The sequence below is a fragment of the Arachis hypogaea genome, chromosome 6, assembly GCF_003086295.3.
Source record: "Arachis hypogaea cultivar Tifrunner chromosome 6, arahy.Tifrunner.gnm2.J5K5, whole genome shotgun sequence".
In the NCBI taxonomy this organism is placed as follows: domain Eukaryota; kingdom Viridiplantae; phylum Streptophyta; class Magnoliopsida; order Fabales; family Fabaceae; genus Arachis; species Arachis hypogaea.
In genome coordinates, this window is record NC_092041.1 from 118,731,106 (window position 1) to 118,742,115 (window position 11,010).

At 29.6% G+C, this 11,010-nt stretch overlaps 2 protein-coding genes across 7 annotated transcripts; one reads left to right on the forward strand and one right to left on the reverse strand.

Annotated features, from left to right (window-relative positions):
* The first annotated feature begins 2,277 nt into the window (after nt 1–2,277).
* On the forward strand, nt 2,278–4,084 carry LOC112697982 (uncharacterized). The gene is made up of 4 exons (XM_025751406.3): nt 2,278–2,492; nt 2,578–2,696; nt 2,979–3,109; nt 3,655–4,084. Exons 1-4 carry the CDS (start codon nt 2,456–2,458, stop codon nt 3,779–3,781), a joined length of 414 nt encoding a protein of 137 aa, XP_025607191.1. The 5' UTR covers nt 2,278–2,455; the 3' UTR covers nt 3,782–4,084.
* Nucleotides 4,085–5,833: 1,749 nt separating this feature from the next.
* On the reverse strand, nt 5,834–10,396 carry LOC112756292 (uncharacterized protein At5g08430-like). Of its 6 annotated transcripts, none has more exons than XM_072198513.1 (9): nt 10,174–10,396; nt 9,045–9,850; nt 8,292–8,389; nt 7,923–7,982; nt 7,754–7,804; nt 7,543–7,606; nt 6,710–7,084; nt 6,188–6,489; nt 5,834–6,061 (listed from the first exon to the last, which is right to left on the reverse strand). In XM_072198513.1, the coding sequence occupies exons 2-9, from the start codon at nt 9,721–9,723 to the stop codon at nt 5,981–5,983; spliced, it is 1,710 nt and encodes a 569-aa protein (XP_072054614.1). In that variant the 5' UTR covers nt 9,724–9,850; nt 10,174–10,396; the 3' UTR covers nt 5,834–5,980. The 6 variants fall into 6 exon arrangements, with proteins under 6 accessions (XP_072054614.1, XP_072054616.1, XP_072054615.1 ...); XM_072198515.1 differs by having other exon boundaries at nt 6,746–7,084; nt 9,045–9,852; nt 10,174–10,374; XM_072198514.1 differs by having other exon boundaries at nt 6,188–6,486; nt 9,045–9,852; nt 10,174–10,374.
* Nucleotides 10,397–11,010: the final 614 nt, after the last annotated feature.

The following is an 11,010-nucleotide window of genomic DNA, read 5'->3' on the forward strand; positions in this document are numbered from 1 at the left end:
CTAACTTCCACTATGCATGTTTTTGGACTTTTGTCTCGCATTAAAGTAGAAATTATGATAATATTGATGACAATAGTGACAAAATATGAACGGCGAAAGCATTGAACACAAAAGAAGAGTTGGGTGAAGATATTTTCCCTTCAAGATAAGATTGTTTGAGTAATGCGGATCCCACATCAATAGAGACAAGCACCATTACATTCATTAATAAATCATCATCATCATTTTCATTATCAAAAAATAATATTATCATTTACCAAAATGCATGGCATCATAATTCATCACCCTATTGTTGGAATCGGCGTGACATGAAGTAGGTCCCTATCTTACAACCCTACATACATATTTTTATAATTTTTATCAGAGAGTTGAGACTTGAGATAGAGACTAAACTTTTTTTATTCATAACAAAAATCTAATTATTTAACGCTTTGATGAATATCGGAAAATAGTTAAATTAATCTTTAAAAAATTATTTATTTTTTAATTATTTTTTAAATTTTAAAATAGTCATATTAATTTTTTATTATTTTATTTATTAATAGTATTAAAATTTATTAATATGATATGTTACTCTAATTTAATATATATTTAAAAATTTTAATTAATTATTAACCTAATTAATTTATAAAATTAGATAAAATTAATTTTAAATAGAAAAATTTTAATGTCTTAAATTTTTTCTACAATTAAATTTAAATTTAATATAATTTTATAAATTAATTATGTTAATAATTAATTAAAATTTTTAAATTTATATTAAAATATTATTTAATATATTATATTAATAAATTTTGATATCATCAACAAATAAAATGACAAAAAGATTAATACGACTAATTTAAAATTTTAAAAAGACGAATTTAATTAAAAAAACTTTTCAAAAATTAATTTAAAAAACAAATATTTTAAGAATTAATTTGAGTATTTATTCTTTATAATATTAGTGAATAAGATTTTTTGCGCGTTGGTTAAGTTTAAGATCACTATATATACATTCGAATTTGATAAGTGATAAGTAATTAAGTATTGATAAATTACCAGTGAAAAAAAAAAAGTCAAACAATTCTATTTGTTCTTAAATGGAACATGCATTATGGTCTTAATAAATAGTGAGATCTCACTAATAATTAATATCATTCATCTTTATTTATAAATGTGATAAGCTTAAGCTGACGATGTTATTTACTCATCATTTTGAATTTTTCTTTTCTTTATACAAGACTTTTTTTTAGTTTAAACGTATATATATAGTTTAAACGTATATTATTCAAATAAAATTTTAATTAGTCCAGGTACATAACCTATAATAATTTTCACATGTAATAATTATTATTCACCTACTTTAAAGGGGTCACAAAATAACAATGCAATTTCTGTGCTACTTTATCCCACGCAAGCGGGAAGTTCGCCCGCTATGCTTCGCCAGAAGTCCGTTTCGTCTCATCTAGTGAGGTGGTTTTAGGATTTTAGTCCGTTTTATTTAACGGCGAGTTAACAGATTGACAGATTTAATATTTTTATTTTTTTTAACTATTAAATAATATATATATAAATTTTTTTATTTTTTATTTTTAATTATTATAATTTTTAAAAATATAAATAAATTATAATTTTTATATTTATAAATATTAAAATTTTTGTAATTATAAATATCTAATAAATATAATTATAAATCAAATTTTCATCCAAAACATAATTATAAATATTGTTCCCAAAGCAAAATAAACATAATGCAAAACATAATTATAAATATTGTCTCTAAAACAAAATAAATATAATCCAAAATACTCAATTTTCATTTTTATTTTCTTCTAAGTTAGATTGGGAGAAGTTGAATTTTGACAAAAAAAAATTATAAAAATATCCCTTACTAAAAAAATACTAAACTCGACAAAAAAAACCTGCGTTACCCTACCAAAATTTGCAGTTTAAACGGTGCAAATTAAACGAATTTTTACAATTTGACGGTTTCAATTTTTTAACCCAATCTATTTTTTTTAATGGGTTAGACATATCGACCCAGCAAGTTTAGGCCCATTTACTACCCCTGCATACCTGCTCAAAGGGATAATTAGTGGAAAAATACCAAAAACTGCCGAACCTAACGCCACATTGTTTTCATATTCTGTGGGCTACCATAAGTGAAGCCTAGAATATTCATTCACACACTAATTATTAATTATTGACTAATCACAAATTAAGGAATCAACTTTACTATTTTTGGGTGGGACCCAATTTCACCCATTTATTTATTAATACATTGAACAAGTGGATAAGACTAAAAGAAAAAGAAAAAGAAAGCTTAGCTAGCACACTCATCGACAAGCACTATAAAAAATAGTACTATCTAATATCATTATAAAGTGAGTTATCTAATAACATTTTAGACAGACATTGTGGTTAGTGAGAAAAAAGTTTGATAGCACACAGAAAAGGATTTTTTGCAATAATAATGGGTTCTCTTATGGCAGGATGGGACTCTAAATCAGGTACCTTAATTTTTATGTTATTATGATTTTATTTATTTTTAATTAAAAAATTGATATGTGAAAAAATCTGGATTTTTTTTATTAGCAACACTTAAGAGGAACCGTTCCCTTACCAAAGATGAAATTGATGCTTATTGGAGATCAAAGAAGAAGATAGAGGAAGAACATCTTAGAGCTATTTCAAATTTAGCACAAGTTGTTCAGGTTTGAATTTGATGGTGAAATCCATATAATATCACTGCTTTATCATTATTGTTAGTGTTTTTCTTTTGAATCAAGTTCTCGTTAATAGGACTTATAAGAAGCTATTATGAAGTGTGTCTTGATCAAAGTTGGCATGATTTAATTTTGTTATGGTTATGATTATGATTTCAACTAAATATGAGCCATCAACTTCATATTTATTTATTTTTATTTCAATTTGAACTGTATTCTGGTGATTAAATTTAGATTTTCTTTTTTAATATATATTTTTCTTTGAAACAGACAAGTACAACATCAATTGAAGTTGAGAAGAAGCTTCGAAGGGCAATTACCATGCCCTTAGGCCGTGGAAATGAGTCATTACATTTGAATATTGACTCAAATTTGGAGGAGCTTATCAAGAAAAATGGATGGTAATTAATTAGCTCTTAACAATCTTTATTTTATTTTATTTTATAATTTTCTCATTGATAGTTTGGACATTTTTAATCCTGTTTTATCATTTTTAAATTTTACAAATAACTTCTTAAAATTAATTTTTGAATTATAATTTTTAAAAATTATGGTAGCTATATATGATAAATAAAAAAGTTGAAAATAAAAATCGTTTTCAATAAATAAAAGTTATAAAAATTGTTTGATATTAAAAATTGAAATAATAAATATAATAATTAATTTTTTTATTTTGATAAGCACAATTGAAAAATATTTAAAAATCACAAAAAACAAATACATAATAGTTTTTTATTTAACAAAAAGAAAATGATATTATTCTTTTTATTAACTCTCAACACTAGAATAACTTCCAAGAAGAAATAATAGTATCATCATTTTGTTAAATATATTTTGATACTCGAGCTGGACAATCAATCTGCACTTTTGATATTTATTTCATAATAATCTTAATGGAATCTTAATATATAATTAATTAATTTAAATTGCAATATATATATGGTAGGTGGACCAAGAGTAGCTGGGCATTTCTGAATGAGCCTCCAGTTACTGAATCTTCATCCAACAAGTATGTGTCTCAATTTCATGTTGCAAACATGGGAACTACTCATGGAGATGGAATCAGTGCTTGACGCCGATGATGATGCATGAATCTAACTTAATACTAATATGTGAATATATTGGTTAATATTATGTGTGATGGAATGGTGTTTGTGTTTTTGAACCAATTAATATATAGTGGGGTTTGTTCTTTGAGTTATGATCAGAGTATGTATGACGAAACTTAATATTATTAAGATAGTTATAGATAATAGTTTCCGCAAATCTTCAATCCGTTTTTATTGTTTTGTTGAAGAGAAAAAAATCAGAAGAAAAAAGTATATATATGTACGAGTCGTTTTGATGAATTAGTATTTAATATTTATTTAACAAAAGTTTCTCCTTTTTTTTTCTTCGTTTAACATACCAAATGTTGATTAGTACCAAATGTTGATTAGTGTGCTTTGTTCTTCAGTACACTATATACTGTAGTAACAAATTGAAGTAATAAAAATTGAAGGAAATGATAATGGTGAAAGTTTAAATTCAGACAAATATGATATTCTTTTAATGCATTAAGCATGTGATATTCTTGTAACTGAGGTTGCATCCCACAAACAACATTATTATTGAGAGAATCTAATTAAAAATGGTTGGTTGATGTAATTGATAATTTTATTTTATAACACTTGTAAATTAATGTGTGATGTATCCAAAGCGTAAACCCAGTTGAAATGGATACAAAATTTCAATATGACAACTATTTTGAAATAGACATGACATATGAATGATCTTAGTTCATTGAACAAACTCTCTAATTGTCATGGAGCAGTGAGTACCGCATAATTTGCATCAAAGAGAGAGACTTTTAGAAAATTGAAAGGAAATACTTGAAAATTCTAAACAATTTCTTTGTGACAAGTTTAAAATAATTAAATAAATAGAAATGAAAGGTTTGTTATTATATATTTTGGATTTAGATCCTCTAAAGTTGTAAATTTCACTTTAGAGAGTAAAGTGTGATCTTTTACCCTTGAATAGTTTTTCTTTCATATTTATTCTTGGTTCCACCTATGAAATCTATGACGGTGAGAGATTGCACTTTACTCTCTAAAGTGAAATTCAAACTTTAGAAGATCCAAATTCATATATTTTTACACTTTTATTATCTATTAAACATTACGAATTAAAAAAAAAGTAAATAGTAATACAATAATTTATTAAAAATTTAAATTTAAACTTCATAAAATCTTCCAATTTGAAGGACCTTGAAAGTAGGGGTGTTCGCAGTACAGTTTGGATTGGTTTTGAGTAAAAAATTCATCCGATCCGAACACTAATTTTACTTGCGGTACGGTTTAAATTGGATGATCTTTTAAAAAAAACTCGATCCGATCTGATCCAATTTCAAGTGGTTTGAATTGGATTGGATTTGCGGTTTTGTAAATTAAAAAAATTAAATACATATAACAAGTCTCAATATCAAATTTTAAATAATCAACGACATAACAAGTTTCAACAATATTTTAAAAAGCCAACCATAACATAACAATAGAAATAAAATTATAAGTTAATTAAAATAAATAAATAAATAATATTTTGAATATAAAATATTTATTAAATAATAATAATATATAAATAATATAAAAATATATAACAAATTGAACATGTTATAAGTATAATTGTAAATATAATAATAAAATAATAATATTCTAACACATTGTGCAATTTAGATTGGATTAGATCGATTTTGAAAAGTAGATCCGAAATCCGATCCGATCCAGCCGTTTGTAAAAAATAGAATCCAATCAAATCTGAATTAGTGCGATTTTAATCGGTTTTTGGTTTGGATTGGATTAGATGAACGATTTAATTTGGATCGGTTTGGATTTGAACACCCCTACTTGAAAATAGAGAATTCTGAGAACCGTGAAAACCGTGAAAACCCTCTAAATCCAACCACAAGGACACACCTAGTAGTCACCTACAACTACAATGTGGTCTAATCAGGACATAGTTGGTGAAAGTGACATGTTTCTTTTACTTAACGAATAGTTCACACTCGAATATAAATAATGGGGAGATTAGCATTGAAAAAGCCATACTCTATGTAATCTTGTCAAGATAATTAGTAGACAAAGCAATGGACAGAGAGTTAGAAAAGATTCATTTAGAGGGCAAAAGTTCAATGTTACATTGGTAAAACTGATGGTTGGAACTTGGTGAAAAATAAAACAATTTATTGACCGGTATTAAAAGATTCATCATAATGTACAATTTTTTTACCTCGATTAAATGTGAAAAGATGGTAAAGATTGAAGAATTTTCACCAGTAGTCCACCATCCTTGGGACTTTCACCTTCCTTCCAAACCTTGAAATCAGAAGGAAAGTAATTAGCATCACTCCAACGTTTTAGGGAAATTAGGTCAAATGGTCCTTGTACATTTCCCTGTGGATCTTTATAATACCACATCTTCAACTGATTAAAAGGTTGAACCTCTTTTGTAATGATTGGTTGATCACTTTCATCGTCGTCGTCATCGTCGTCGTCGCTCAGCTCTATAACCTGCGGTTGAGATGGTGGTGCTGGCTCGGCCTGCTGTGCTACAGAGATCCTAAATACATTCGATTCAGCTGGCTTAGACACCCCATTAGTCTTCAATGCAAAGTTTAATAGTTGTTCTGCCTTAGACACACCATCATTCTTATGTGCAAAGTCTATTAATTGTTCTGGCTTAGACACAACACCATTTTTATATGAAAAGCCTACTAGTTGCTCTGGCTGCTGTTGATGATCTTCTGCCAAGACATAGACATACCACTGAATTATACAATGTATAAAGCTTAATCAATTCTAATATGCAGAATTAGTTTGATATGAAAAAGTTATATTCATAAGCAAATTGGCATAGAGCTACAGACTCATTTATTTCATTTTCTTCTTTTGCTGTCTAACCACACGAAAGCAACCTCATCTAGCCAGAAAATTAAATAGAGAACATCATGGAACAGAATAAACCTGCAGCAGTTCCACGAGAAATGGAGTTAAACATACTTCCATTTGTTGCCACATTGAAAAAAGGAACTTCTGATGATCCACTGCGACCAAGAATTGATGTTGGAGAATCGCTTTCTGGTTTTGCAGGATTCGGCACATCCAGTAGTTTTGTATCCTTGTATGAGAAAAAATCTGTATCTTTAGATGGTTGCTTGCTGGTAGGCTGCCAAAACTCTTCTACATGGTTTTCTACATTTTCATCTGGATCCTCTGGTGAAATAGATTCTGATTCTAGATCCTCAGCAATAACTTGAGGAACTTCGCGCAATAACCGTTCCTGTTCATCTGGATTCTGAAGCTTCTCCCTTTTCCGTAGGTACTCATCCAGTGTGCTTCCTATCGATTAAGGAATCCACATCTTGCATAAACTATATTTTACAGAATCCAAAGCCAGAAGAAAAAACCTCTAAGCAAAGGATTTCCTATTGAAAAATGTTCGTTGCTATACGTGACTGTTTTTCTATTCACAAGCATGGTTACTAAAAGAAAGTAAGGCCACTAAGATAAATAGATAAATCTAAAACAAATATAACCAAGGATCATAAAGTTGACATGGTTGACATATTGATTGCAATAAACAGCAAAAGATAAACAAATTACAATTAATGCGTTTAAAATCTATGGGGGAACAAATGCAATTAATAATATGGTTATGTATGCATTGAGTAGGTTCAGCAGTATACTTCACACCACATATTGCCATCATTTGATGCAAAAAGGTAAGGAAAGGAAGCCACAATACGACAAAAATGTCATCTAATAAGATAATACATATCAAGAAGGATATTCTTTACGCCAACCCTTTTCATTAGCTCGATCAATTAGATGTTTTAACTGCACAAGTTCTCTTGCAAGCCACTAAAAGAAGATTCAAAACATAACAAGAAAGAAGGAAAGAAGTTAGTTGAAGAATCAAGCCAACATGACTCTGGAGCTAGTCAACTAAGTGTGAGGAGATTAATAAGGAAATTGTAACACAAGGATTAATAATGGTTTAGTACATACATGCTTAGTCACATCCTCATGCAATATTCTTGCCATCTTCTCTATATCCGCCTACAATGTATATTATATAAAAATATTGTCACAGTGTATAATTTAATGAAGTGGATTGCTCTAGTGTTGCAAGAATTTCCTTACTTTAGAATAGCTCAAAGAATTGGAGAAAACTTACAATCATGGGTTTCTTGAGCAAGCCATCTTTTACCCTTTGATGCAAATCCTCACACTCCTCCTGCGACCAAAGTCACAGATCCAAAACCCCAAATTTAAATTATAAATACAATTTGAAGCATACAGTTCTTGAAAATGATTAAAGCATTAAGACCACTTGACATTTTTATTTTCTGGTATATGATTAAAATTTAGGGGCGGGGACGGTCAACAAATTCCAAGCTCAGGGCATGCCATACGTTTTGTTAAAGGTTTCCAATGTGACTTATGACTTAATGTAAGATTATCAGCATGAGTCAAACTGAAGTCCTGTGAGTTGAAGCCATTTTAATAAAATTAAGTCTGAAAACAGTAAGTTAAACTGATTTACCTCAGTGAAGTTATCATCTGAAAGCATTTGAATGCTGATGTCTTCAACAAAGCCAGAGGCTCGCAGGAGGATATCCTCATCTGAGCCCTTCTCTAAACCTAGAAGACATCCAAGAAAGAATTGTACACTAGCTAATCAGTAGAAAATAATCTTGGGGCCAAATTTCTATATCTGTCATACTCAGACATCCATTGTTATACTAAATGCAGAAATAAATATTACATGAATATGCAACCCTAAGAGAAATAGCAGCAGGGTGCAGCCAACATGAAATTAATTGCATGCTGAACACTATTGCTTATCCTCCATTTTCAGAGTTATGATTTTATTTTATTTTATTTCTATTTTATATATACATCGAACTAATATGCCTTCCTCATTCTATTTGTCACATGCTGTATATATGCGACTCAAACCCAGCATGAGTAGAACTGCTAACAGCTAAGATTGTTTTCTTCAGTGGCATCTGTTGCATATGCCCAAATCATTCAGTTAGGACTAATCACACCTGCTAAGTAAATACAACTGATGCCAAGAGAAAAATGCATAATAAGCACATGTGCGCCTGCTTCATTTATGGGAATGCCATATGGCATGAGCCTACTGGATTAGATTCAGCGCTTAATCAAATTAATAGCGCCAGGCATGCGACTTATGCAAATGTTACCAAAATTGAGTGCATAATAAACACATTTGGGTTTACTTCATTTACAAGAATGCAATGTCATAATCAACTAACAGCAGCCATGTCACCTGTTACTTGCAGCAGCTGGTGAGAGTTTTTCTGAAGATAATCGTTCGGGTCACATCTGACTCTTATGAAGCTTCCAACTACTTTAGTCTCAAATGTTTCGGGGTCCTTCACAAGCTCCTGAACAAGACTTCTCTTCAAGTAAACAAGTTTGATATTGAAAGGAACAATGGCTGCGAAACAGCTCTTGGGTTTTTCCACAACCCGTCCCCTCGGTTGACATTTCCTCTCCGAAGAAGCCATTGTCGTTCGTGGAGTTTCACATGCCGGGGAATTATCATCATCATCCGAATTGAAGTAGATATCATCGTCCGATTCAACACAGTTTGCGGCAAAGTGGGACTCGAGCAAAGCATTGATCTTCAACCGGCCAATTGTCTTCCTTCCGAACAACAAATGCAGCCTCTTGTCACAGACAATTCTCTTCTTTTTGGTAGGATGCTGAAGGCTATTCTCCCTAACATACTCATTTATGAGCGCAGCAGCCTCATTCTGAGTTATCTGCCTGCTTGTGTCAAAACCGAGGGATTGGAGAAACTGAATAAGATTGGTTGATCCCCAACCATCGTATTCCTTCTTTCTCTTAACATATTTCCTTTTCTTTCTCATAGGAGTCTCAAGCTGAACCTCGCCATTAATTTCCTCAACCCAGAAGGACCCATCATAAACATCGTCATCCATTTTTTTCCCTTATTTCCAAATCAGAAACCCTAAATTCAATCAATCTCTAACAGTTATAACAAGTCCTCCCTCTCACCTCTCAAATTTCCTATGCTTCCATGCTTTCTCTTCTTCAGTTTTCCCCAACCTCTAACAACAAAGTTAACAATAATAATTGTAAAGACAATAACAACAACAACAACAAAAAAAAATAATAATAAATTCAAATTGGCATAGGTAACCAAAAACAGAAACAACGTTGACAAATGATTATTCAAAAATGGCTTAAAAGTAAAACTGACGTCACTGTTTCATCTCCGGAATCCCAAAAAATTTAAATTCGGCAAAACAAAAGAGGGAATCGTGAAATGAAACATTTAAGAAGGAGAGAAAGAAAGAAATGGAAATAATGGAAGAGAAGGAAATGGAATTAAGGTAGGTTCATAAGAGAGAACGTGAGAACGAGAATACCTGGTTGTGGTGTGGTGCTGTTACGGCTGAGGAAGATTCTAGAAGCAGAGTGAAAGAGAGAGTGAGAGAAAGAGAGTGTGCGTGCGTGCGTGCGGGTGCGTGTCACAGTGTCAGTTGATTTCATTTGAAGTGCCGAGTGGAAATGAAATGTGGAATGGGAGAAGCTCACAACTCACAAGGACAAGCGCTGCCGCTGCTCATAGTTTTTGTTGTTTTATTTTATTTATTTATTTATCCAACATACTAGGTGTATACCATCATCAGCTATTAAATTTAGTCATTAATATAAAATATATATTAAAATATAAATATACATTAAAAATAAATTAAATAATTTATATATAAATATATTAATAATTAATTTTAATAACTAATTTTAATATATAAATCATATTTTTGTTTATTTATTTACTTTTTTGTTTTTTCTTTTGCTCAACCACCGTGGCACCGTTAGATTTGGAATATGCTTCCCTCCGTGTGACAAAAGCCATTGTACTAATTTTGCCTTTATATGTTTCATGCAATGTAGAAAGATTTTAAAATAATAATTTATTGTGTATTATTATATTAATAAAAGTAATTAATATTTAAGTCTCTTATTTAAAAAGTTATTTAAATAATAAATATATATTGAATTAGATAATTATATCAAAATTTTACAATAAATGCATCAAAACTAAACACACACATATACATATATAAGGGTACATTAAAAATAAATTATCATATTAATTATTATATATTTGTATATAAATATATATATATTATTTAATTTATTTTAAAGTTTTATATAAATAACTGATTTAATACCTATTTTTTAATGTAAATTTAGCATAA

Bases quoted from the DNA above. Each gene is read 5' to 3' on its own strand.
- LOC112697982 (XM_025751406.3), top strand. From the start codon at position 2,456: ATGGGTTCTCTTATGGCAGGATGGGACTCTAAATCAG. The intron at 2,493-2,577 runs GTACCTTAATTT...TTTTTTTATTAG, and splicing joins AGGATGGGACTCTAAATCAG to CAACACTTAAGAGGAACCGT. The intron at 2,697-2,978 runs GTTTGAATTTGA...TCTTTGAAACAG, and splicing joins ATTTAGCACAAGTTGTTCAG to ACAAGTACAACATCAATTGA.
- LOC112756292 (XM_072198510.1), bottom strand. From the start codon at position 9,723: ATGGATGACGATGTTTATGATGGGTCCTTCTGGGTTGAGGAAATTAAT. The intron at 8,390-9,044 runs GTGACATGGCTG...GATGTCTTCTAG, and splicing joins CCAGCTGCTGCAAGTAACAG to GTTTAGAGAAGGGCTCAGAT. The intron at 7,085-7,542 runs GTAAAGAATATC...CTTAATCGATAG, and splicing joins AGCTAATGAAAAGGGTTGGC to GAAGCACACTGGATGAGTAC.